This window comes from Equus quagga, chromosome 6, assembly GCF_021613505.1.
Source record: "Equus quagga isolate Etosha38 chromosome 6, UCLA_HA_Equagga_1.0, whole genome shotgun sequence".
In the NCBI taxonomy this organism is placed as follows: domain Eukaryota; kingdom Metazoa; phylum Chordata; class Mammalia; order Perissodactyla; family Equidae; genus Equus; species Equus quagga.
In genome coordinates, this window is record NC_060272.1 from 71,848,377 (window position 1) to 71,876,327 (window position 27,951).

Here is a 27,951-nt window from a genome sequence, read left to right on the forward strand (position 1 = left end):
ATTGTGTAACAGAAAAGCATTTTGGATAGCAATTTAGAGTTTAAAGGAATAAAGGCCAACTTGTAGCCTCTACTAAAAGGGGAAACTCAATTTAATTATCTGAGTTTCCCCCCCAAATAAAAATAGGTCTATTGTTTTTCTTGAGAATTCATAATGCTATTTTAAAGAGTTCAGCAATACATAAAGATATAAAGCAGAAAGTTCATTTGAAATTCTATCATCTTAAGATGCTGTTACAGTTTCAGACACCAACTTTTCATGCATCATTATTAGATAGACTTGTAAACACATGAAATGATTTCACAAAGGGCTCCTAAGTTACATGTCAGGTTTTCTCCTGGACACCTTCTCCTTGCTCCTTCCTCTCTCTGCCCTGTATCACCCTCCCCCCCACCCCTCCTCCCAGGCAGCCTATGTTAACAATTGTGCCTATTCTTTTCCAGACCTTTATACTTGCTGATATAATCGGATACAGGTTTATCTATACAGATATAAATACATTGACATATTGGGTTTTAGTTCCTTCCATTTTGTTTAACAAAAATGGGCTCATATTATACAAAGTGTCCTTTTTCCTGTCACTTAGAGTTGTCTGGGAAACCCCTCGGACTCATCTGGTGCAGCTCTAATTCATTGTTTGTAACGACTGCACGATTCTGTAGTGTAGATGTTACTTCAAGCTATGAGAGCAGGTGAGATCAACAAGGAAGGGAGCATAGTTAGCGGAGGCGAAGTCCGAAGGCTGAAGCCTGGGGCACCCCAATACCAAGAGGCGATGCGGAGGACCAGGGAAGGAGGCTGAGGAGAGCAGTCAATGAGGTGAGAGGAAACCAGGAGCATGTGTGTCCTGAAAGCCAAAGGGAGGAGATGCTTTCAGGAGGAGGGAGGGGCCACCTATGGCAACGCTGCTGGGGGTCCCGGAGGATGAACACTGAGAATCAGCCATTGGGCAGACACAACAACAGACTTTATCCGCCCCAACATGCCATTGTCAACAAAGTGCCACCAAACTTCTTGGGGATATATTTTAAATTTAATTCAATCATTCTCTCATTTTTCATATCTGGGCAGTTACCTGTGGCTTTTCACATTTCACTAGAATCTGGGTTGAAATGATCCCTTTAATGTTTGAATAAACTGCTGGATGGGGTCCATCGCCTCCCCTCTAGAACACTGCAGCCACCTCATTGCCTGAGTTTGTTCCTGCTCAGGCATCCTGAATACAAGTGCTGTGAAGTATCTTTCTCAAATGCATCTTGAATTTCCAAAGAGTCTTAAGATCTCTAGGCCACTGCTCAGTATATAGAGCCTGACCCAACATTTCGTTTTTGCCATCTGTGTACTTCCTGCTGTTCATCTCCCTGTCTCTCCCAACTAGGTCTTGTTTTTAATTTAAGAGAACCTTGGACCCAGCCATGCAGTTGGATCTGCTCGTCTGTGGCTGTTTACCGGCTGCCTCCCACTGGTTGTGTTTCACCTCCACCTCAAGCCATCTCCAGTCTAACCAAAGCCTCAGCCCCTGCACGTTGCTCTCTGTGCTCTACTTACGCAGACTCCTGGTGTCTACGCTCTGATCCCACTCTATGAGAAATGACATTATCCTTGATACCCCTGCTTAGTGGGAATCACTTTAAGCTTTAAAGCTTTTTATCCCAATAGCAGAAATAAATGTCCTTTCTAAAGAGAATTTCAAGCAGTGACAAGTAAGTGGGAAGAAGTTGTGAGGCAGTGCTGCTCTTAAAAGAAGCCTTCATTTAACCTGATTTAACCTGTGTTTGACTCTTGGAAGAATCAGGAAGGATCCACTGCACAGAGACTGCACATCACTTCCCTCTCTTTTTCCTAAGAAAAACAGCACTGACCTAGGCTGGCTCACTTTCCTGTTAGGTGCAGACATGTCTCCAAAACCCTGGCAAAACAGCACTCCAGGCAGCATCTCCCATGGCAGAGAGCAAGATGCACCTCTGGGTGTCCCTGTCTGTGGTCTTTCCCCGTCTGAGGACAGGCTGGGGCTGGCAGCCTTCTGTTGCGAAGAGCCTATTCCAGAAGGTGGCAGGTGCAGGAGCGGCATGCCCGGTTGCTTCTAGGGCCTGAGACCAAGCGTACCCCCTCTCCCTAAGTCTAACGCACTGGGATGGCTAAAATGATGCACACTCCATTTCCAGCACATCTCTCTTGAATTTAGTGTTTAATGGTTTTTCCTAGAATTCTTTTTGTCAGAACTGTATTTATATGCTTTTTACTTCCATTGACAAAGCTTCCAAAAATAACATGCTGTTAGAATTAATCCTCTTCATTAACATAAATATTAATTTTAAAATTTATAATCTTAATATTCTAAAGATCTGCTTCCAGTGTGTGTCGCTGCTTTCTTTTGCCTTTATTCTTGGTATGTAAGTATCTCAGGGTCTTTCTCTGTAACTGCCTGATAATCTCTCCTGTGATTCTGTCTTCCTGACTGTTTTTCCTTTTCTCATTCTCTGTTCACTTAACAGTAAACCCTGAATTCCACCCCTCCGTGGGCCAAGCCCCGTGCTAGGCAGTGGGACATAGAGACCCTGTCCAATATATCAAATATCCAATGAGCACAAGTTTACAGATGGGCTGATGTCCTGTGTGTCATAGCAAGACCGAGGAGGTGTGATTCTCACTGCTTAGATGAGAGGAGGGCCAGCAAGGTGGGGTCCAGGAGGAACTTCATAGAATAGCTGGTATCTGAGCTGGGACTTAATTTAGTAGGACTTTACGGGGAAGCGCAGGACGACATGGAGGGAAGCACTTTGCTGAGGACGCAGTGTGGGATTTGAAAGTCTGAGAGGCGACAAGCGGCCCAGTGTGAGGGAAGGGAGGGAGAAACGGCTGACCACAGGTCGGTGAAGCCTGTGTCCTGTGCTACAAGCTTGAGCTTTATTCTGCTAACCTTGGTGACCCCCGGAGGCATTCACAATTGTGAAAACTCATTATAAAGTTTTGAGAATATTATAAAATAGAAGCTAACGTGTATACTATATTACACTTTACAAAGTATTTCCACATATGTTATCTCATCTTATTCTCAAAGTACTCTGACAGATAAGGCAGGTATTAATAGTAGCTAATAATTCTAACTTCACATTGTTGTCGTGAGGATTAAAGGAAAGGATAAATTTAAAGCATTTATAGTAGGCTGAGTGGGACCCCGAAAGACATGTCCATGTCCTAATCCCAGAAGCTGTGAATGGGACCTTATTTGGACAAAGGGTCTTTGCAGATGCAGGTGAGGATCTTGAGATGAGGAGACCACCCTGGATTCTCCAGTGGGCCCTAAATTTAATTTTAACGTCCTTATAAGAGATTAGAGGTGGAGGGAGATTGAACAAAGAAGAGGAGAAGTGACATGACCGTGGAGACGGAGACTGGAGTGATGAGGCCACAGTCAAGAATGCCATCAGCTACCAGAAGCTGGAAGACGCAAGGAGGTCTCTCCCCCAGAGCCACCAGAGGGAGTGCAGCCATGCCAGCACCTTGATGTTGGGCTTCTGGCCTCCAGAATGCGAGGAAGCAAATTTCTGTTGTTTTCAGCCACCAGGTGGCTTTGCGGTTATTTACAGCAGTCCTTGGAACGAATACAACACTTAAGCGCCCCAGGCTACAGCAAGAGTTCAATAGCAGTTAGCTGACAGTAGTCATCATCAACCTCATCCTACTTTTGGACCAAAGCTGGGCAGTGACACATCAGGCCCACCTTTTGAAGGGTGGCACTGGTAGCAGTGGAGGATAGAGTAGCACAGAGTGGCTATTAGAGACCAAGATGGGATGTGAAGAGGCCAACTCACCAGGGAAGGAGAGTGTCAGAGGCAGAATCAATGAGACCTGGTGTCACTGAAGCTGCCCTCCCTCCTACTTTGTGAGGCTGGGACCCTCCTAACTGCCCCAAAGTCTAGGAGGACAAGGAGTGTAATTATGTCCATGCTGAGGTTGAGGTCCTTCTGTGACATCCAGACGGATCTGGTAGACAGTTGGATATTTTGGTCCGACGGTTAGGAGGAACCTCTGAGTTAGAGTAAAGATCAGAGAGCCGTTGGCACTTTTATATAGACGTAAAGCCCTGTGGCACGAGGCGGCCCCTTACATAGAGGATGTAAACTGAGAAGGATGAATCTTGGAGGACCCTAGCATGTCCCAGACTAGAAGAGACAGGGTGGCTAGAAAGGGGGAGGAGACTCAACAGGTGGGAGAAAGGGATTCTGGGGCAGAGGCTCTCTCCCCTCACTCTCCGCCTTGCCCTACCAACATACAGAAACTGGGTGTTTTCAATATTTTTTGTACTAATTAAGTATTTTCATTTTCTATCCTTAATTTACAAAGTAAATGGAATGAAAATACCCATTTCATTCATTCTTGTGGGACTACAATTCTAGGGAATCTGTAGTTGAACAATCCCCACTGCTCTGTAGCCACCGTGGAACCACAATAACCCAGCTAGACGGCTGCAGTGGGTTATTAGTGCCATGAGAAAAGCCAAGAAGGAGCTGACTGCACAGTAATCAGCCACAGCATCACAGCTAGAGTGGCTCTCCCTGCACTGACACAAAAAGCTGAGTTGGTAAACCTGCTGCATTTGCATGCAAAATTAGTATTAATCGCGCTACATCTGTTAAATACAAAATCACTTTGAAAGAAAAATCAGCAAAGGTTAGACACGACAGCTGAATGCCACAGATCCAGCCTCTGCGACAGGCGGCTGGGGCGCACTGCCTCTGTAGATGCGCTTGGGGCTCGTTTCTCAGTGTTCTGCACCTCCCCACTCGGCTGGATCTGCTCTCTTCAGAGCTTCACGACCTCTCTTCCTTGTCTCTGGCCTTGTTCTCCTGGAAAGGCACTGCTCCTTCCTTTTTCTTGTCCTCTCCCAGCCAAGCATTTTATGGGTGTTTAAAAGCACCTGAGCGTTTTAGCGAGGGGTTTGGCAGAAAGGATGGCAAAGGGCCGGAAAGGGACAAGGTCATGAACACCCCGTCATTCTGCGTGACTCCCAGCCTCTCCTTAAATTGAGTCCCGCCCATAAGAGGAAGGCAGACACCCTGGAGGATCGAAGCAGCCTTGGCTCTGGCGTGCTCCATCTGCGGGAGAGACCCCTCCCCCGCCCCCTGCCAGCTGGCAGCGCCGCAGTCTTACTGGGCCGGATCTTGTGGCCGTCTTGAGAGGGGCCCAGAGCCTCGAGCTCAGGCTGTGCCATTCTTGCCCGAAGAGGCAGTCGCTGGTTCTCCTTCTCCACCAGGACAGGACGCCGCTGCAGGCAGCGCGGCTGCTTTGTGACGCTTCGCCATGGAGACGCGGGTCACTTCCCCGCAGTCAAACCCAGGCCACGTCTGCGGGCGTAGGGCGCTCACGCAGGCTGGCTGGGGACTGCGCGCGGAGAGCGAGATGTCTCCTACTTACTTTCATGTATTTGTATAGTTCTTGCAATGAGCCTTCCTGAGCATTGTTTTGTGTATTTAGGAGAGGAGCAAAAGGAGGAGTAGATTGAAGAGAACGTATTGTCAGATTTTTCAACCGCAAATTTTCAGCTGTTCATGACTTGCAGCTTAAGCAAATGTGGGCAAGGTTTTCATGGATCTTGCAGTAATTAGGAACCAAGCAAGAGGACAAAATCACAAGTCATTTTGTGTAAGAACTAGAACCAGAGTTTCTGAGAGAGTTTCATGCTACCAGACTGGTCATCGGGACACAGGAATTAGGAGAGGGCAGCAGGGTGAAAAGCATGCTTGGAATCAGGAGTGGGCAGGGGTGTTTGTGATTCCTTTCTCCTGACCAGGCCATGTTCCTGGCACCAACCATCGTGTTTTGTGATTGTTGATTTAATTATTCAGATTAAACCGTGTCTCTTGTCCACATGTCTGTTAGAGTTCTCACAGGATATGGAGGGTCTCTTATCTTCATGTTCTGGCACCTGCCTGGCAACTTGACATATAGTAGGTGCTTAATGATGTTGAATGCCTCCAGGTTAGGATACAGCCGTTACCCACTTGGGTGCAAAGAGAATGCAGAAAGCATAGGGTGGAGACTGTGGGCAACATGCTTAGAAAGCAGTTACAACCATTCCTTATCTTTTAGAGCAGTTCTGCTAACATAGGCCCTTAGGTGAACCACTGATGGAGCATGACAAAGGGGAGTTTGTCAGAGGAGACAGAATAAGCAGCAGAGGAAGGATCCCAAGTACATGGGCGTGGAATTTCTTTAAAATGAAGAGCCAAACTAGAATTTTCTGAGCGTAGTTTCCTACCCACATAATGGGAATGAACATAACACATTTTAGATTCCCAAATTGTAAGGCAATGAATGGTAGGACGCGTTAGAAAGCATAGACTTCTGTCAATGCTATTAAAAGGAATAAATCTAAATTAGGATTTAGTAGTGGCATCCAAATTAAGGAAAGTAACACCCAATAACAGATTACTGTCTGGAAATGGTAGAGCTAATTAGCATAGCCTAATTTAAGAGAAATATATTTTTAAAGTAAAGCAGTGAGTATGTATATAGAATTTTAAAAGTGAGTTCTTATTAATGTCTTACATTCATCTCATCTTAGGCAAGCTGTGAATTGGTGGGGTGCGCACTGAATCGAGAGCCAGATCTCTTTGTACCTTCTACCCGGGGGCCCTTGGGGTAAAGCGATAGTTTCCTTATCTGTAAAATGAGTATATAGTACCCACCTCGCTGTGCTGTAAAGATTAATAGTTTGAACGATAATTTATAAGTTGTAAAGCCACACAAACCTAGGATATTGCTCTTCCGTCCCATTGCTATTCTGATCTTGATTCTTTTTACAGTCTTTCATTTCTGCTTCAAAGTGGATTTTTGGTGCGGATCCGTGTTATTGTGAGCAGTACAGCACGGTTCTTGCCTCTGAATTTGAGTCACTGGTGGCAACCCCTTTCAATGATTAAGTGGAAGTTTTTTTCCTTTCTTCTGTCCCTCCACAAACACTGAGCTGGATGATAACATATTAAGGGCAATGCCTTGGGAATTATGGTAGCTTGGGGAGGTGGTGCTGGAAGAGGAAATGCCCGAGCTGAGTTCTCAAGGATGCCTGGGAGGCAACCAGGTAAAGAGGCAGAGGGGCCACAGGCCAAGCACGGGCCCAGCAGGCATGGAACAGCCCGTGTGCTCCAGAGCCCATGAGAACATGGTATTGCCCTGTAGTGAAGGGTGGGGGGAGGCTGAGAGACAGTGGGAGCAGAAGGCCCTGTAGCCATGCTGAGAGCTTGGAATTCACTTGAGCACAAGGAGAGTTTGCTGGAGCGGGTTCAACAACAGAGTGAAGGACTCAGATGGGAAGTCTATAAATCCCGGCCTCTTTTTCCAGGAGTAAGAGAAGCAAGTTTCCGTATCACCTGCAGAACAGGTTAACCATACAGAAATTAAGAGGTCTAGGTTACTATATGCCTTTCACAGAGTTTTTAATTGATCAAAAACAATTGAGAGTAGTTGTATTGAATGGGTTAAATGTTAATTGGTTGTTTCCAATTTAAATTATTACAGTAAATTTCTTTCTGCACACACATACACATACGTACAGAGGGAACAGGCTGTGAAGTATAAAGACAGGGGTGGGTGGGTGGTGGAGGGAGGAGACAGCAAGCACAGGACACTCAAATTTTGGCTGAGAAGGAGAAGAAAGTCTCTAGCTAGTGGAGAGGGCGTGGGTCACATAGAGAATTATTACTTAAAATGAGAGAAGAGTAACCTAGTTCACAGGCCAGGGTAAGGAGCAGGGAGAGGGAGCTGATGCCACAGGAGAGAGCAGGTAGGGCCCAGGCCTGGAGAAGACAGGGGCGCTAGCACTCTGCTCCTCAGACTGACGGCACTGCCGACACCTGGGCATCTTGCGAGAACGTGGATTCTGATTCCAGCAGGGTCTGAGCTTCTGCATGTCTAACAAGATCCACAGGTGATTCGTAAAGTTTAAGATGGACAGATCTAGAGCCTTGTCCCAGGACCAGCAGTCTCAGCATCACCAGGGAGCTTGCTAGAAACACAGAAGCTCAGGCTCTACCCAGACCTACTGAATCAAAATCTATAGCTTAACAAGGCATCCAAGAGGTTCCTAGGCACATTGGAGTTTGAGAAGCCCTGCTCCAGGTAGTGTGAGAGGCAAGGCTGTCTCCTGAAGGAGAGGGAGAATGGGAAAGCGTTGATGGGAGAATTAAAGAGCAAGCCAGTGAAGGACGTGTAACAAGCCTTGGCAGGTGGCTGCTTCCAAAAGCCCAGAAGAGGTCTCAGTCTACAGCGATGCCCAAGTATTTTGGATACAAATATTCTGAGTGAAGCTTCTCTGGCTTGGTTTTTATATTTGGACAAAGGACTTTCTTTTACTCTGTAGTATGTAATGCTTTTATTCAAGTGTCTTTGTGTAAAAAAACCAGAATATTGCTTTTTCTTCTTTATTTTAGCTGACTGATTAACTCATAAAACATTTTCTCAATTTCTGTGATGGACTCTATTATTCAGGGTTCTCTAGAGAACCAGAACCAACAGAGGGAGAGAGAAAAAGAGAGAGAGAGAGGATGTGTGCATAGAGAGAGGGAGAGAGATTTATTGTAAGGAATTGGCTCACACAATTGTGGAGTCTGGCAAGTCCAAAATGGCAGGGTGGGCTAGCAGGTTGGAAGCCCAGAGCAAAGGCAGTGTTGAGGTTCAAGTCCAAAGGCCATCTGTGTGGAATTCCCTCTTGCTCAGGCAAGAGCAGTCTTTTGTTCTACTCAGGCCTTCAACTAATGGGAGAGACCCACTCACATAGTGGACGGGAATTTGCTTTACTCAAGGTCCAGCAATTTAAACATTAATCTCATCCAAAAACAACCTCATAGAAACATCCAGAACGATGTTTGACCAAATATCTGCACAGACGGAGATCTTCCTGAGGTCCTCTAGTTCATGTCTGCCACTAAGAGGGGTTGTGGTTAAGCAGTCCAAAAAGAATTGCTATCTATTTATTGAAAAGTTCAGAAAAGAAAATCCTATAATATTCTCTATTATCTTAGGAGAGTCCAGTTTAATGGGGTAAATTCTAACCTCTAACTTGCCAGTCACCGAACTTACTTACATTTTACCCAAATAAAGCCAAAACAGCAAGTTCAGACTGTTAATTCTATCAAAACCTCATCAGTCCCATATAAATGTCACCTCTCTCCTGGGCCATCCATGTTGTCTCTGATCCTTGGGTTTTTCTTCTTTCTGAACCCTTAAGAAGTAAGCTGACCGAGTCAGTCGTTGGGTAATTACCAATGCCTTGTATTGTTAGTTCTCTCAAGTGTATTCAAGGAGTGAATATCAAGTGTGAACACTCATTTTAAATCTGTTATACCAGCATTTATCCACCCAAATGAACACTCTTTTCTTCAAAGTAATAATTTATTCTAATGACACTGCCATTGCTTAAAGCATTTTTGAAATTCTTTAGAAACTCCCTTCAGAAACTGATACACATTCTTTTGAATTTCTCAAATAGGGGCATAACTTTGCTCTTTGAAGATAGATTGGGGATTTGAAACAGTAAAAAGACATTCGAGCTGATAATTAAGGTAGGCGATCAAGTTGGGCAATGTTATCCTTCAGCCAAAAATCAAACTATAACCATGAGGTAATGAGAAAGAAAACGTCCCTCATGCTGTAGATAATTTCTGGATTTGCATTCTAGTGGAATAAATTAACAGCCTCCAAGGTGACTCTTCCACTGGGAGCTTTGATAAATTGGTGGCTGGGATAAATCAATCCTTACATATTTGTTTTAAAACTAAATTTCACAGTTAGACTTCATTAATTTGATCTCTAAACTGGATCATGCGGTCCTTAGCTGTTCTTTTTGAGCTTCTCTAGTGGCACTTATTCTGTTGTTTTTATTCACTTGGACGTCTGCCTTCCTTACAAGACTGGAAGGTCCTTGAAAGCAAGAGCTGTGCTGTAGGCACCTTTATATACCAGTATCCACCTCAGTGTACTGCGCACAGTAGCCACTTAATCCCATGTGTTGAATGAATGAATGAACTGAATGCATGGACAGATTGCTTAGGTCTTTGTTGCCCTATAGATTTCTATTGATCTTAAACTGTTAAAATATCTGAATTAGGCCACATTTAGACCCAGATTGAGGCCTCTTTTACCAGGAAGATCCACCCCAATAGACTTTTCACCAATTTTAAAGATTGCCCAATATCGCATCTTTGTGACATTTGCTAATAAAATACGTTAGCACAGTGTATATTTCCTTATAGGCAGTCGATAAGACTTTGCCGAGCGAATATTGAATGAGTGAACGCATTCAGTCAGAGTCAACTGGAAAAGTTTTTAAAGATAAAAGAAACCTTCCAGATCTTTAGTCGATTCCTGAAATGATTACTGATGGTTTTTCTCCACTCAATTACTTTCAGAAAATCTTCTCTGTCAATTTTTGTGACTAGAGTTTCTATTTCCTTAGGGAAGCATTTAATATTTGAGATCCACCTAAGGTTTCTTTGCACTGGTGTAAAACTTGTTTGATTGTTAATACTCTTCATTTCACACAGAGTCAAATAACAAATGATTATCCTCTTCTGTTATTAAAGAGCATTCCCCTTTTCAGAAAGATCAGTATCAAATTTTGTTTCTTTTCTCCAAACACTTCATAGACTTGTTCTTCAAAAGGTTCATCTTGAGAAAGTAGCTGTGAAAATCACAATTCTTATTGTGATTTAGTAAGTTACAAGGCAAATATCCCACCTGAAAACCACAGTGGACAGATGGGTCCAAGGTAGGACCGAGGCATTAGGCCACAAATCTAATCGAGTCTACGTTGAATGTGAAGAAAAGTTTTAATTGCACAAAGATAGTACATAACGTTTCAAATATAAATGAAAGGACAATCAGTAGTGCTATCAAAATGTATAATACAGGAACATTTTTAAAAAGAATAGAAAAATTATACTTAGGACCTATAAATCTTCCTCATTATAAGCATATGTAGCAATTCATTCATGCAGGTTCTTATATGTAGATAGGATGATTTTTTTTTCTTTTTGAAGAATTCCATTGTAGCTATGGGATGAAAAATGTATTGATGTAACAATGTATTATGGTAATGTTATAGCTTTCTTCTATTTTGCTTTTAGTGTTAGGATTGCTAAAAGCTTATTTAAAATACCCAACTGACATAATGTGCTTTCAATAAAGAGGACACTGCCGTATACATTATCCTTCCTCGGTCACTGTTTGATACCACATCGCCTGGCCTCTTTCTACACAGGCCACTTTGTTAAGAGGGAGGCCAAGGGAGTTGAAATTTCAGGCAGTGGGTGGCAGAGGTACCATCCTATCAACCTGACCAATCCTCCAACAACCCTTACATCCAATGTTTCTCCTAAGGTATCCTACGGGCAGGATGAGGAACATGCTTGCCTTCCAGTGAAAGACATCCTTGGCTTTTCGCCCAGCCAGGTGTGCAAGAGATCAGCACTGCTAATCCCATGCTTGCTGGGTTTGAGTTCAGACAAGGATGTCCCAAGCGGAGGGCCAAACCCTGATTATGAAGGTCAGATTGCTCCCGTAAGAGCTGCCAGGAAAACTCCCAGGATGCCAGGGTACTAAGCAAAGCACTCAGGGTAGCAGGACTCTGCCGCCCCCTCTGCCTCTTTGGAGAGGTGTTAAAAGGAGAGGATACCTCCCAGGCCATGAGGCCGAAGCCCCCCCATCCTGAAGTCAGCTGCAGCGGGCCTGCCAGGGCATCACCCACAGCCAAGGAAGACTCCAGGGAGGGGCAGAGGGATCAACAGGCACGTGGAAGTGCCCGCCTCCCACCCCTGCTAGTCCCCTCGACCCTCAGTTCTGGCGGAGGCCTGGAGTGCAGGAGTAACCGCAAAATGTTCAGTCCAATCAGATACATTGGTTGGGTGTCTCCTCGGATTCCAGAACACTTGGAAATGGTAATTCTGCCAAAAGAGGCTCTGTCATAGATGATCTGGGTGACAGATTGCAGTTAAAAACTTCATCTATTGAACCTGAAAAAAAGTAAACAAGGCATGCATTATTAGCATCCCTGAGAAAACAAAAACGAAAACCCAACAGTGCCTTTAAAACTCACACGACATGCTCGGTAACCAATTCAATGATCAATAGAGAATCCTGGCTCCCTCAGAGACACTCAAACAGCTAAAGAGAAATGTGCTGCTTTCTGTTTGCCAGTACGACATGGGTGGTCGTTGGCTGTTCCATGGGCTGGAGTGGCTTTACAGGAAGCTGCACACACTCTTTCTCATTTCATGAACAAAGGCCCCGATCCAGGGAGTAGATGCCTAGGACAGAGGTCAGTTTTGGAGAATCAGGTGGAGCTGGGCTAACTGTGTCACCAGGGCGGAGCTGTGGAGGCCAGGCTCGGCCTGCCTGCCAAGGCAGCTGATGCAAGCCGGCTGCGCCATCTACAGTGCACACTGACTGACAGCTCAGGTCAGCCTAGAAGAATCCTTCCCCAGCACTCTACAGTGGAGGTGGCCCCAGGGCTGGCTGAGGGTAAACCTGAAAGGAAGCACTGCCCGACTTCACATGCTCCTTGTGTCCCCAGGATGGCGGTAGACACCCCAGGCAGCCTTCACGACTGAGGGTGAGCAATGTGAAACAGTAAAACCCTGCCCAGGCTGCTGCAGCCAGTGGGTGAGGCTGGAGGGGTGTCCCAGGAAGGACTGGGCATCTGCAACCTTGCCCCAACTGGGCAAGTTAATCTTCCCTTAAAAGGATCAGCAGATAATCCCCCCACATGACTGCAGCGGAGCAAAGCACAAAGGCATCTGCGAAAGGAACATCCAGACACAGAAGGCAATGTGGAGGGAGGGAGAGAGAGTGGGGGCGGCGGGGGGAGTAGGAAGGAGACGGGGGAGCGGAGGAGGGAGACACAGACAGACAGACTACTTCCATAAGAAATAGCTAGGAGTAAGCATTTTTGCTATAAACGTTGGAAGAAAGCAACAACTGTCATTAAACAGAATGAAGACTCTGTTTTACATCTGAACTTTTTGAAAACTGCAAGTTCATAGCGACTGGTGTTTGTTTGTTTTTAGTTTTGTTTTTGCAATTAGCAGCCAGAGTCCTGGTTCAAGGAAGTTGCTTTCTCAGCCCAGCCCAGCACGGACAGAGACCGGGTAGCAGAAGAGAAATCCAGACGAGACTCCACTGATATCAAGCCACACGGGACTGAGATGTCTCGCCAGCTCCTCGGGAGGCGGCGCTGGCTGTTATAGTCTAGAACCCACCCTACATAATCCACAGCTTGCTAAGTGAAGCATTCTCAGGAGTTATTCTTTTGTGGTCTTACAAACTCAGGGGAACTCTTTCCAATATTGTTAAAGGTAGACATCTTGACCATGCAGACTCCTCCCCGAACTGAACTTTTAATTAACATTCTGCTGCCCAGAATACGCACATCAGGAAACCATGATTCCTTCAGAATATTTAAATTATTAATATTTGAATGAGTATTAATATGTAATTAACGATACATTGTAAAATTATTTTCTGGGTGTGCTGCACAATATAACTGCTATGCCAGAAAACTTTTGGGAGCCTAAAAGGAAAAGGTGTTATATTTCTTTTTGGTAGCAGACATTTCCTACTTCCTACTTTCCGAATCATGTGATATTTCCCCTTTATCAAGAGGCCTTGCCTTTTCAATTGATGCACTCTCCTCCCCTGGCTTTATTCTACACTGTTATTTAATCCCCTTCCTCAGGTACTGGAGAACGGTTAACATACCTCTGGAAGTTACGCTGAATTTTCGGTCAGAGAAACTGCTCCTTCGGATTAAAGGTTCGCTCATTTTCTCCAGAAATAATTTAATTGTTTCCTTCTTTTCTGGGCTTGTACTTGACAAATTCAGAACTTTTCCATGCACGTTTACAGTGGAATTGCTGAGCCCCAACCAATAGAAGAAATCAAATAATGCATCTGCTTTGAATTCATACGCAAAGCTCAGATTTTCTCCATTAACCACCTCATTTCCTGGAGGGAAAAAATTCTTTACCGCCTCTTGAAAATCAAACTGAAAGAGAGAGAAGCATTTAATTAATTTCACGGATAGAACTATAATGTTATATTCTAGAATTACATATTATTATAGGATTATATTATAGAATTAACTGCCCAAATATCCAAAGTATCACACCTCTTACTTCTCTTTCACTCTGACAGATATTTTTTAACAGTTGCCTTTATTTTTCTTAAACAGACTTTTGCATTTGCACCATATACCATCCAAAGACCTTCAACTGCTTGGTCAAATTCACACTGATTCTTACCCCATTTCTAAGAAGTTGCTAGACACTTCATTTTGTTGGTAGTGATATTGGAGTAATAGAGAACTTAGATGTCTGGGTACAATTAAGTTACAGACAAGCTCCGGGGTTTGGGTCCTTGCATGAAACGCACAGACCCCTTTCCGTGTGGTTGGCAGCTCTGGATTCAGACAGGCGGAAGCTTACCTGAAGCCGGTAGCTTTCTCCAATCACTGAGGAAATGACCATGTCCATCCCTTGCTCTATCTGTCTTCTTATCTTGGGGTGCCTTGTGTTCACAAGAAACGCATACGTCCTTTCTAGAAATTAGGAAGCAGAATTCAAAAAGAAGTGTGCACATGTGACATAACCATGCTTCCTAACATTTGATAAAGCAGCGAGTCCCATCTTATTTGGAGAGTTTATTCACTTATAACTTCCCTAGCCGCTCCCTGACACCCCCACTACAAAGCCTAGCCAGATTTCTAGAAACGTTTCTGAGAATTTTGCAGGTTTGAAGGAAGCTCTGGGATGTTGTAAAAGTAGGTTAGAAAATTGGCTCCCCCAAGGCTGCAGTTTGTCACTCAGTTGCATCTCGGAAACCGAAAGTTCCATTCTATAATTATCACAGACGAGAACTGAGCCTCCACCGCGGGCACCCAGCATGGAGAGCTAAAGTAAAAAATTGAGATGGCTGGTTTTCATGTCACTGCCTTGCTGGATATTTAACTGCAACTTGGCTCTCACTAGCATTTCCTTATTTGCAAAGCAGAAAATCAGCAAAGTCCAGGGAAGGAGGCGGCCCCATTCCTTTCCCGTCCCTCCCATCTCTCCCCATCCTCCCCAGGGACCTGGCATTCGTTCTGCCAAAGGGCTAGTTGAGGGTCCCAAGGATCAAGGTGACTCGGATTGGTTCTCCTCTACGCCCCACACCACACAATCCCCGGTGGGAGGGGAAGTGGCTCCCCTTGTTCCAATAATCCCATGTCTCTGTCCTGGCAGACAGTTGTTTTTGTTGTTATTGTTTGTTTTGGGGTTTTTTGGTAATCCCTTAAGTCCAACTCTATATAACCTAAGCAAAGAGAAGGCTGTTTACTCATTAAGAAATTTGAAATATTATTAACCAACAACCTCTTGACTTTTCCAGCCCCCGGAATGAAGCTCCGTGGCCTTAATTACCAAGTACTTCTTCCAGGGAGACACGTAGCATAGATTGCCACCCACTGTTTAAAGGCCATGGACCAGCCATTGTGTGATTCTGAGAACTGAACATTTTGCATTGGCTTTGAGCGTCAAACCCGTGGTCCACCAATAACAAGCGCTGCATCCTTGAGGAATACATTTTGAACTAACATTTGCACTAACCTTATTCATCTTATTTTTCCTACCCCTGCTTTCCTTTCTCCCAAATGATTTTTTAGGCACTTTAGATATACACCACTCCATATCCTCTTTGAGATAAGAGATAAATAAGGCAAGCAAGTTATTTGATACCTTGAATTAACTTTCACACAAAGGAAACCAAGACCTTTAGGCTCACTCAGCGCTGCCACACTCCACAGTTGTAACGGTTGGGCAGGTTGTGCACTACACAACTCTAGAGGAAGCCTTTCGCATTCACAGACATCGTTTATTTGTATATTTATCATGACAAACTTCTGGGAAGGGTTAGTAAATTGTTTTGAGTTAATGGTGGCTTTTTCCAATTTGCACAAAAGTGCAGTTCAGGATAGCAGCGGGGCTGGACGCGTTGCCTTAATCACAATTTTCATAATTTCAACTTGACTATCTTAAGCTCCTGTATCATAGAATCTCTTCATTTCCTGGCTTTCCTCACACTTAACGAGTACTGGGTTTCCACCCCTCCTTCCACAACAGTTGTCACACAACTGTGTACCTTTTGTAGGCCACTTGCAAATACCTCCTTGTACCACTCCCTGCACTTTCATTAAAATGGTAAAATGGAGGGGTCTCTTGCTCTTTCTTAAGATTCCTCCTGAGATGGACGACGCAGGAAGGGTGCTTGGTAATCTGTGAATTACAGTCTTGGAGAATGCTCTGCTTTCTGGCCGTCAACACGCCAGGTAACAGCAGGGCTCAGGCATTCTAACGAGCATTACTCGTTACCCTGCGTTCTGCTCCCGGCTCCTCCTGCCGAGAGAGCATCGTGACTGTGAATTATGAAGTGAGCAGAGGCTCGGAACGATTCTGAATGAAAGGAGCAGAGAACCGGCTCCACGAATCTGAATGAGAGCGAATGTTTGAGGAAATCTATTTGGCATTTGTAGATCATTTCTTATTACCTTGGACTCATTTCAAGAATATTTAGAAGTAAGTTTAAGAAAGTCTACCTCTATCACAGAACACTCTGCCCAAGACTTTCCCCACATATTACTCGGAGCAGGAGGAAGAAAGGGAAATTAAGGTCTTTTCGCATTGGAATTTGAGCTAACATAGTTGTTATCAGCTAATGGGATTTCTTGGAAGAAACGATAGAGAGATGTGTCTAAAACTGAAATTCAAAGGCCGCAGCATGAAATAGAAAAGCACCTACAACTGCTGTTTATTTTCTTTATCTTAGTTTCCTCGTCTATAAAATGAGGATAGTGTAAGTCCGTCACAGGTAGGACGACCCTGCCTCCTGGCTTGCTGAGTCAGTCCCAGAGCACACCTTTGTCCCAGCACAACTGTTAACAGCACCTACAGTCATGCTCACAAGGGTTCCCCTTGGGGTGATGAGCCCTACAGGGTCGTTGTGCCAGTTAATGACGTTAGAGCTAGCCTCGAATAGGCAAGTGTTTGCTATGTGGTAGATAGTATTATATATCATCATCTGCACGACTCCAGCCATTTTTGCAACACCTGCAGGCTCAGAACATCCAATCACTTCCTGCCTAGACAGGAAGTAGAAAACAAAGCCCAGAGACAGATGGCTGCTGCCCTGTGCTCATTTAGGGGCTTGTGCTGCAGGCTTGTGCTGTGCTTCAGACGGCTTACACACCAGGCTTCTCCCTCACAGCCTCGCCACAAGCTGGCCTCCACCCTGCTTTCTCCATGCCCCACTTCGGCCTCATCAGCAGGCCACAGTCCACAGCCCGGCAAGGCAGAACCAAACCAAAAATATTTATATACCTACCTTTTGAGGGGTCTTTTTTGGTCTGTACATTAATAAAGAAGAGCATTGGTTTGCTCAATATAGTTTCCCTGTAGTCTTTATAATCACAGTAGTTGGTCAGTTCCACGTATCTATGAAAAAAGCAGAGATAATTGCAAAGTAATGTACCTTCCCATCTAAGTCAGGAAGGGGATGTGCTGGACAGGGCCCTGCTGTGTCCACAGATCCTATGACGGAAGTCTCCTGAAATGTGTCCATACAGAGGCAGCCATATTTTGTACCATGTGCCCCTCCCCTGGTCAGCTGATAGATGAGCATGTAACCTAAAGGAGGTCATTGTCCTTGGGGTGGCCTGGCACTAATGCCTGGCCCTCAGAGGCAACTTTTACCAGATGATGACTAATACATCTATCTGTTGGGCTGTATGAGTTCATTTGAAGCTATGAGGGCTCTATGTCTCTCCGGGCTGAGAATGAATTACACTCAGTATGTAGAATTAGCTGGGTCTTCTCCAGTGCAGTCATCCTGCCTTACTGGTGGGTCTGAAATTTTTCTTTCCTTCTCTTTCCCTCTTCCTTTCTCAAATCCCAAAATAAACCCAGCCCCCTCCATGGATTACACAATCAATCAATATTCATATGAACTAGTTCTCATCTCTCTGATCCTGAGCTTGTGCAATTAAAAAAACAAAACTAAACTAATGTTGGACTTCTGCCCAGGGCCCTATTAAATTTATCTTCCTGTGTTTTCATTCATGATTCCAGCCTGGGAAGATCTTTTGCATTTGACTCTGTCATCCAGCACATCAGCTTTCTCTTCCTACTCTACAAATTTTCCAAGCAGTCCTTCTCTGTCTCTGCTTACACGGTCGATAAAAAGACAGATCCATGAACAAATTAGCTTCCTTCAAGAAGTGGCTAATTTTCTAACCAAACCTAATCTCAGATGCCACATGGCCATGGGCAGGCTGAACGCAGTCAGCAGGCTGGTGCTCCTGCCACAGTCCCTCTTTGACACGGACCTGGTTCCCCACCCACGGGCACAGCTGTGAGCATCTGCACGAGTGAACAGGCTGGCCTGGCTGCCAGCACGGCTGCTTGTGCTACACTGCAGAGTGTCTGCTTCTTAGATCTAGTCATGGGCAGAGACAGCTTGAGTGTTTCTTTCTGGCTTGTTGTTCTTCCAGTGCCTGACATGAAAATAACAGCCTTGGAGAGAGCCCCACTGCAGGGAGCTGTGGCCACACAGTCCTCTCAGCCTCCCTCCCTGGAGCCCACTTGCCACAACGTGCTTAGAGGGGCCAGTACACAAGACCACGACCCAGGCATGGGTCAAGAGCATGTGGGAGAGTATCTACCCTGGAGTCACAAAAACACAGCTTCTACTCTCTTTCTCCCACCTTGGTTTCTTAGAAATCTGTGTCATTATCTTTTTTCTGGGATTGTCAGACCTGATTTTGAGAGCTTTTAAAACCTGACCCCTGATGGAGCCTCTAAATGCTTCCTGCCTTCCATTTCCCCAGGCTTTTAATGTGGTCTCCACCTCCCAACCTGGGCACTGGGGGTGGCTAGCAGGCTGGTCCGGGGGTGGGAGGGAGGACACAGGGCTGGCACTTTCCAGAGATGGAAAGGGATGCAGGTGATGTTCAGGGGTGTGGCTGAGGAGGACAGCAGCAAGGAGAGGAGGCTGGAATGGAGAAGGGGTGCGGGACCTGGGGGATGGGCTGGGTAAGCTACTGCAGACGGGGTTTGTATGGTCCTCCTTCCTCTCCTCCCCCACCCCCGCCTTCCCCCTCACCTGGGCACAACCGTGTGGAGTGAGAATGGGGTGAGGTGGGGCAACTGAGGGGGAGTGGCACTGTGTTCCTGATCAGCAATTGTCCCAATTGACCAACGGCCAAAAACTACTGGAGAAAGGAAGCAGTGAAGGAAGGAGAAGGACCCACCATTTGCTGGGTTCATTCGATCTCATTCATTCATTCAACAATGTTCCTTAAGCGCCAATTATATGCCGGGCACCAGGTGGGCATCCACATGTGCCTTCTCACATCTGAGGATCTCAGCACCTAGGGGGTGGGGGTTAGTAGAAGGTCGGCGGCGCTGGGCTTCCCCTGTGCTCTCCCACTCACTCTGCCATCCATCTCTTCAGCAGCCAAGGACCTGGTGCAGGCAGGCAAGAGTGGCAGGGGTGGGGATGAGTTCTGTGGTTGCAGGGGTGCAGGAGAGATGCAGAGGGAGGAAGTGGGAAGAAAGTTCTTGTAGCAAAAGAAGTCTGATGGGGGGAAACATCAAAAAGATAGACGTGTGCTGCCGGTGGGCGTCAGGTACCCTGATCCATCCAGGGCAGATCTTTACATTCTCCCGCTTGTTTATCACGGAGTTAATTTAGAGCCATTTAAGCGTTTAATATTTTCCTCAAGGCGATTCCTCAGCTCTCTCAATATCCACAGTCTGACTGTCATTCTCCAGGGCGTGCAAATGGCGTTTGGGTCCAGTGCATCCAGAAAATCTCTAGTTTTGATTACTAGTCTGATGACACAAATGACAGTGCAGAACTTGACTCTGTCTACAAAATCAACTGACATATGATTGGAGGTATCATCAGTAAGAAAAAGACAAAAATCTCAACTCAGAAATGAGTTGGGAAAATAACCCGTTTTCCCCAGAATCCTGTGGAAGACTTTTGTGAACAGGATTGAGCTCAAGTAGCTGTGACTTGGCGTGATCAGAGAACGGGGACTGGGTGGGGCGGGGGCTTCTGGATAGCCCCATATTGAGTTTAATGCATAACCTATTCATGAGTCACCCCTTTAGAGTGTGAATTTAAGAAGATGCCCTGAATAATAAGACTGTGCTCAACATAATTTAACCTTCCTTTGAGGACTTAGAGGCACTTTCAGGATCTTAACAGGGCTGTAAACACCATCACAGAGCATGTCAGCTATCACTGTGCCGCAGATGTATGAAAGTGTTGCTTATATGAGGGTTCTGATAACAGCATTTACAGACAAGGGACTGTGGCGAGATCCCTACTTAATAAACTCTCTTTTCAAACCAGGTCACAAACAAGCAATACCTCCATAATTCATCCATTCCCAGCCTCCCAGTAATGGTCCAAGGGTTAAACACCTCAAAATTCCAGTGAAATAAATAAATGTGAGCATTCCTCTGGACTTCACTGTTGTAAAATTTGGATATGTAAGTCACTAAAATACAAAAAGGTTTAGGACCTAGTTGTTAAATCTCACGGATTGACCCTAAGCTAACATCTGTGCCAATCTTCCTCTGTTTTGTATGTGAGCCGCTGCCACAGCATGGCTGCTGACAAGAGGAGTAGGTCCACACCTGGGGACGGAACCTGGGCTGCCAAAGTGGAGCACGCTGAACTTAAGCACTAGGCCACAAGGCCAGCCCCCTAGTTATTTCATCTTTAAATGTGCCTATTTCTGAGTTACTAATGCAAATAGTGCTTCTGTGTACTGGATATTTATTATATTTGCTGAAGTTATCGTTAGGGATGAAAAGCAAGCAGTTAAAGATAGTTCCTTTAAAGTCCCACTTCTTCAATGCTTTCACCCTGGCCCCAAAATGCTTCTAGGCTGAAACTTTCTATGCCTGGCTTCAATCCAAAGATTGAAAGGCAGAACCATGTGGTGGAAAGCATAGTGAGTCAAAATAAGAAGATCTAATTCGTGTCCTAACTGACCAGCTGTGGGAACTCAGTCCCAGAGCCACAATTCACTATGACCTTGAGTGAGTGACTTGACCCGTCTGACCTCTGCCCTCATCTGTAAAAGGGATAACAGCATTGCCTTTATTTGTTGACTGAATGCAGCACAAGTAACATAGGCATAAGTACCTGGACCCACAGTAGGTGCTCAACAAATGTTACTAGCGTCTTTAATCCTGGCCAACTTTGCTGACCATAGGGTGAGTTTTGTAAACTTGTGACGCACAATAAGGGCTGTGTTCATCTGAGTTAACAGGTAACGAGGACAACAGGAATATCTGAAAAATAAAGGAGCAAGAGTTTCTCCTTCCTTGCTTCGATTTCTTTCCTCATCTTTTCCGTTTGGAAGACTAAAGGGAACAGCTTAACAAGTGCAATACCTGAAAGATGAGACCAAGAAAGAACTCTGTATTTTTGCTTCTAGCAAATCAGGAGTGGCTGAAAGATTGCCCACCATCTAAAATACCCAACTTTCTCCAGAGCTTCCTTCAGATTTCACATCATCTCTAGCATGATCCGAAAAGCTGCTCCAAATTTCCCTGGGCTCTGACAATCTAATGATCAACGACAAATAAGAATTCAAACCCATGGCTTCCATCTGAGGGGGTGTGCATGGGTGTGTTCGCTTGACGAAATATAGAGTGGAGCAGAGAAAAGAGGAGCCCATACTGCAATAGTCCTCGTGTAGAAGGCCAGAAATCGCTCACAGCTTCCAGAATGCTTTGCTGGGACACTGAGCAGGGACCTTCTGCCCTTGGGAGCAAGCAGGATGGCCCTGCTGTGTTTCCACTGTGAACTTGGTAGCATTATGCAGAGCATCACCCTAAGCTCTCAGACACTTCCTTCTCTTTCACTTCCTTCCCTCCTTCTTCTGGTGAAATCAATCAAAATTTTCAGATTTATCACTCTAATGTCTGTGACTTGAACCAAGGATACACATGTTCAGTCATTTATTCATTTGTCAATTACTGATGCTCAGTGCGTGTGAAACACTGTGATGGGACAAAGAATGATTCACTCACGTATTCGCTCATGCAATAAATATCTGCTAATTACCTGCCACGTGCTGGGCTCTGGGGACACAAAGATGAGAAAGAAAACAGTCTTGCTTTCAATAAGCATATAGTCTATTGGGAGACAGATAAGAAAATGCACCATTTCAGTAGGAAATCACAGATGTCTAAGACCTTGTTGCCTAAGTGTGATCACTGGGCCAACAGCACTGGCACCACCTGGGAGCTTGTGAAACTGCAGTATCCGGGCCCCTCCCCAGTTTTATTCCATCTAAAACCTGCATTTTATCCAGCTCCTCAGGACACTTGTGAGCTTATTTAAAGGTTGAGAAGCACTGGTTCAAGACATGGACCCTGCCAGTCAGAGGCTTACAAACTAGTTAATCATTCAGAGGTACAAACGCCCGAGGGATGCAGAGGTCTCTGCACTCGTGTGTCCCCGCTCCATGGAGTCATGTCCTACTTATTTAAATAAGAAGGAGCAAAGGGGGAAGGGCCCGGCCTTAGAACCATTCACTGCGCTGAGACAGGCACTAGGAGAGCGAGCGTGTGTCAATCCAAACACACCGCCTACGGTTGGACAAAAGAAGGGGAGATGGGGACCCCAGGAGGAGTCATGGCTTAGCCAAGCCTTGGGGACTGTGGGGGACCAGATCCAGGCATTTGGACCAGGTGAACTGAGAGCAGGAAGTAGACCAGAGTGTGGCTGGAAGCCCCAAGCAAGGCTCCCGAGAAAGGCAGGCAGGAGAGAAGGCAGCAATGGCTCGTGGCTGTTGAATCACCAGATGTGGGTTTGATTTCTGTCTCTGTGAACACAGTAAGTTTTTTAACCTCTCTGAGATTCATTTACTCACCTGTAAAATCTGGCTAACAAAAGGCCTCCAGTGAGGTGGCCGAAAGATTACATAATGGGTGTGAAGCACTTGGCTTATGGGGCTTCTTAATAACATAAGCTAACAATTGTCAAGTGATCAGTATGTGCCAATAACTGTTTGAAGGACTTTATAGATTTCAACTCTCAACAACAACCCTATAAGGCTGTTGGTATTATTTTCCCCATTTCACAGCTGAGGAGACTGAGTCACAGAGATTAAGTAACTTTTCTAAGTCACTCAGCTACCAAGCAGCAGAACCAGGATTCAAACCAAGGCAGCCCCAGCCTGGCCCCCACACTCGTCCACGCTTAGTCTACAAGGAATCTCATCAGAGTCATAGCGCAACACACGAATGATTATGACTTCATCATTATCGTTGTGTGTCCTGTTAAGGGGATGCTGTCCTGGGCAGGTCACCAAATCCAAGACTCAGACAGGAGGACCAAGGCAGAAGAGCAGTCACAAGGACAGGACGGAGCTCGCTGAGTGCAGCGGCAGCATGGGTGACAACGCCACGTGCTACCTATGGAACCGCGGCCGCTTCCCCAGCTTCCGGCCTATAGTCAGGGTCACTTTGGGCCTGGCCTGGGACTGGGCAGGCAGACAGAGTCCAGGCACTTCCCACCACGGGTGGAGGCGAGACATCGCCCAGCGAAGATCAAAGTATGTTCCAGCCCTTCCTCCGAGGCCTCACTCTAGGCCTCACTCTACCCCCGTCAGCGTCCTACCCTCCCCCCTGCACTCTGCCCCAGGGGCTGACTTCGAAGTGAGTGTGATTGTCCCTAACACTGGTGGGACATGGGCAGGAGCAGGTCACGTCTCTGGTTTTAGCGGTTTCCTTAAAACCACTGGATTTACTTCCTCTTTTAGGCTGATTATATAAGATGCGCACTGGCTAATGCAATTCCAGTTATTTATCTGTAGACCCCGGAAATTTACGAGGAAGCTGCTGCTGTCCATAGTGAGCCAGGATTATTTCAGGTCTGCGGCAGTCTGCTGAAAGCACGGGCTTTGTAGTCAGACAGAGCGACGGACAAGCCTGGCTCTCCCGCTCGGCAGCCTCTTACTCAGGTCAATTACTTCATCTCTCTGTGTCCTAATTTTCTCATCTGTAAAAAGGGGAAACAAGCAGAGTGCTGACTTCTAAGCCTCCGTGAGATAATAGCTGTGAAATACTTCACACCATTCCTGGGACGCAAGTCAACATCAGCAGCCACCATTATGATTGCCGTGATTATTTTTATTACCCAAGCAGCCTCTTGCAAGTGAGGGGACCACTGAAAAGAAGGAATTCGACCTCCTCCTTGCCAAAGGTTTGCCATTACACCTCCACAAGAGGCTGCATTATAGGAAAAAAGGTAGGGGTGTGTGTGTGTGTGTTATCCTGAGCAGGCTGTGTTTGTTACACGGATGGATATCCTGAGCTTGAAAGAAAAGAAAAACAATAAAGATATTGCCATAAATCCCCCAAAATAGGACAAACATTTTTAAAGCAGGGTCTCAGGAGCTTTAAAGCTCTTAGTGGCCATCACTAAACCTTCCCACAACCCAAGGTTTCCCTAGGGTTATTCAGGTATGTATCTAGAAAAATGTTCTGGTATCAGAAGAAAAGCTGGAGTAAGCAGAACCACCGAATCATCCTCTTGCTGTCTGAGCGAGTGAATCATATAAATGTCAGGGTGAGTAGCTCTCAGTCCCTTGGGGTTCCTTGGGAAAGGACCTCATCAAAGCCACAGCACACACTTCTGACGCCAAGAAAAGAAATCCTGCTTACACTGTGGGCTTATCCCACACCAAAAATGTTTGTTGAATGAAAAAAAAATAGAGAAAGATTCTTACCCTCAATCCAAGCACCTCATAAACTACTTGAACAGCCAGCGACACTGGGTGCATATCTACATTTCTGGGGGCAAGGTCTAACATGACTCTCAAAAGCTCAATGGTCCCAAGTGATTACGAATCATCACTTTGCCTTCCTTGCTCCCCAGCCATCTCAGCGGCTGCTCTTGGATGGGGGCTGTCCCACACCTAAGGCAGGAATATAGTGGCCAAAAAGAAGAGGCAAAAGTTGCTAGAGTCCATCAACTCTAGGCCCCAACTCATTATGAACAGCGGAAAGTCGATGCTTGGTACAAGCCACCTCTGAAGATGATACTCAAAGCAAAGCAAAACTGGTCATCCTTGCCAAAACCGCCCGACCGCGAGGAAATCTGAAATAGAGTCCTATGCCACGTCATCCCAAACCAATGTCCAGCACTACAGGGCAATAACATTGAACCGGGCACAGCACGCAGGAAAGACGACAGAGTACACACGCTGGCTGTCATTGGTCCAGGTGGTTCTGTGACCTTTAGAAGTGTGCCAGAATAGACTGGTAAAAAGTAAATCAGGCCAATTATTCTCTAGTAAAACTGGCCAGAGCCTATGCAGGGAAGGAAGGAAGGAAGCGGGGAAGGGAAGGAAGGAATTACTGAATTGCCGCTTTGGAGCACTATTTTAAGAGAGGAAGTTGTATGCTATCCCCAAAGACAGCTGGGTAAATTTGGAGATGTGAGGAGCAGCAACTGCAGACGTCTGAATTCCGACTATGGGCCCCTCCCTCCTGATCCATGAGGGCAAAACCTCTCACTGTTGTCCGAAATCATCTTCCCTCCTTCTAGAAGGCTCTCTCCATTCAGGCCAGGTGCCCCCCAAGTCATCCTTCAGGACTTCACACCCAGCTATAAAAGCCTACTTCCCCTGCCTTAGCACGTCCCCTGAGAGGAAGACAGATTGTTCCTACCATCACCCAAATTATTCTCAGCTGCTCCTTGCTATTTTCACGAAATTGCTTAGACAACAAGAACATTGTATTTGTGTATTCCCATTTGCATCCTGGTCTGCATCACCTGGTCATTGTCTATTCTGGACTCTGACCTGCCAGAGGACCACTGCTGTTTAACTTTCTTTTGTGTTGGAGGTGTTCAAAGCAAGAGTTTAACAACCAGACTTCAAAATCATTTAAATTTTGCAGCACTGTCTGCTAAGATTGGAGGAGCTGGCTCTCAAAAGCCTAACCTACAACTTCAATTAATTCTGGACATTTTTATTTTCATATTCTTTTCTCAAACACAATAGTCATCTTTTTAAATTTTTGCAAATCAGAATTCTAACTCAATTCCTCCCACAGTCCCCTGCTTATGGGTTGGAATTTTCAATTCACTAAGAAAGAGAGACATTCTTGCTGGGGAATGGTTTTTCAGACTCTCAAAGCCCTCACTATCTTGTGTGGAAAAGCAAGGTTTTTCCCAGCAGCTTTGAAGAAGGCATTTTAACCATCTCATTTTGTTTACTTGCCCTTCCTGGCTCCATCCCACCCACAGGGTGCCACGGCGCCGCTGCCCTTCCAAGCAGCAAAGCTTTACATCTTAATAGCTGGCCGGCTTACTCATCTCTGAATCAAACTCCAGACTGTACTGTCTGCTTCCGGGCACTCAGTTCTGCAGCACGAATATAAGAGCCCCCGGCCCCCGGCCCCATGCACACGCTCACTCTCACGCACAGGGTGACCTCTGGAGGCAGGAGGCCATGTAGAATCAGGCGTGGAGCTCCCGCCTCCTTTACCCCGTGGCATCAAAGCCTGCTTCACAGATGGACTCCATCCCGTTGGCTCCAAGTCTGCTAAGAAGTGCTTCAGACACTTTGGCCACAGCAGTTAAACATCCTGGGCACCCTCCATCAAATTAGGCTTGGCCCAAGCTCTGCCCCAGGATCCTGGAAGCTACATTCATTGCACTTATTTTCCCAGAACTTATCTGCCCACACGACAGCCCACATGGCCCTGGATTGGACCTCACCAGACTTTGTTCCCTTCTCAGCCATGGATAATTAATTTATTTTTTGAAAACTAAGGGAGGCCAAACAGGGGAAACTTTGAATTTTTGCAGGCTTCTCCACTGGATCAGCTCACTGGATAAAGCTGGTAGTGCACAGAATTGAGCATCTTCGTCCTGCCCCTACCACAATCTAAAGCCGGAGTGTGTCTCTCCTCTGTAAACAAACCTGGAAGGGTGTGCCCCCAGTTTGAGTTCATCTGACTCAGTTAAGGAGCCAGAAAGGGAAAATCATCCGTCAGTTATGCGCTCCCCGCCCTGCCCTCCCCACGCGCCTGCCCTGATGCTCTCCTGGGCGGCTTCGAGCGGCGGCTGCAAAATGTCAGTGCAAAGGGCAGAAAAGCCAGGGAGGGGATAGCTAGGCACCTCTGGGTGACGTTAGCAATGAGAAAAATCTAGAAGTGGCACGTAAGGATGGGAGGGGATGTCCAGGTCGGGTCTCGGGAAGCGAGGCCAGCCAGGGCTCCCGGGGACGGCAGCGAGGCGGAGGCCTCTGCAGGGACCAGGCGGCGGGCCGGGGCGCGCGGCGAGGCCACCCACCTCTTGATGTAGCTGCTGAGGCGGTAGAGCTGCCCGTCGAGGCGCACGAGGCCGTCGCCGAAGACGTTGAAGCCCCCGCGCTCGGCCGCCGGCTCCCCCGGCCCGGGCACCACGAGCTGGTCGCCGCGCAGCTGGAAGGCGCCGGGCTGCAGGCGCAGCAGCTGCGCCAGCGGCAGCAGGGCCAGCTCGCAGTCGCACGTCCACAGGCTGCGCAGCTCCCCCGACGAGATGGAGGTCAGGCTCGGCCTGGCCGCCGGCGCGCACGAGGCCGCCTCCATGCCCCGACCCTCGGCGCGTTTGCCTCGGTGCGCCCCGCTCCGCCTCGGTGCGCCCCGCCGGCCCGGTCCCGGTGCGGTGGCCCCAGGTGCGCGCCGCCCGCCGGCAAGGAGCGCCGCTGGCCCCGCGCGCAGAAAGTGGCTCCGGCCCCGCGCGGCCCTTTTATCCGCCCCGAGCGCGGTCGCCGCGCCCCTCCCGGCCCTCGGGCACGACCCCAGACGCTGGGGCCGAGTTATCGTCGGCTCAGAATTTGGCACG

The 27,951-nt window shown here is 46.6% G+C and overlaps 2 protein-coding genes across 2 annotated transcripts in view; both read right to left on the reverse strand.

The window, feature by feature from the left end:
* TEX26 (testis expressed 26) overlaps positions 1 to 5,259 on the reverse strand; it is a 29,942-nt gene extending 24,683 nt beyond the window's left edge. The window contains exon 1 of the mRNA XM_046665195.1: positions 5,155 to 5,259. Coding sequence (XP_046521151.1) covers positions 5,155 to 5,215 — 61 coding nt within the window. The 5' untranslated portion in view covers positions 5,216 to 5,259. The remainder of the gene's footprint in view (positions 1 to 5,154) is intronic.
* Positions 5,260 to 10,810: 5,551 nt separating this feature from the next.
* On the reverse strand, positions 10,811 to 27,944 carry MEDAG (mesenteric estrogen dependent adipogenesis). Its single transcript, XM_046665014.1, has 5 exons — positions 27,418 to 27,944; positions 17,410 to 17,519; positions 14,481 to 14,593; positions 13,756 to 14,041; positions 10,811 to 12,011 (listed from the first exon to the last, which is right to left on the reverse strand). The coding sequence occupies exons 1-5, from the start codon at positions 27,693 to 27,695 to the stop codon at positions 11,887 to 11,889; spliced, it is 912 nt and encodes a 303-aa protein (XP_046520970.1). The 5' UTR covers positions 27,696 to 27,944; the 3' UTR covers positions 10,811 to 11,886.
* Between the last annotated feature and the right edge of the window lie 7 nt (positions 27,945 to 27,951).

Bases quoted from the DNA above. Each gene is read 5' to 3' on its own strand.
- MEDAG (XM_046665014.1), bottom strand. From the start codon at position 27,695: ATGGAGGCGGCCTCGTGCGCGCCGGCGGCCAGGCCGAGCCTGACCTCC. The intron at 14,594-17,409 runs GTAGGTATATAA...CCTAATTTCTAG, and splicing joins CAAAAAAGACCCCTCAAAAG to AAAGGACGTATGCGTTTCTT. The intron at 12,012-13,755 runs GTATGTTAACCG...ACTTTTTTTCAG, and splicing joins ATTCAGCGTAACTTCCAGAG to GTTCAATAGATGAAGTTTTT.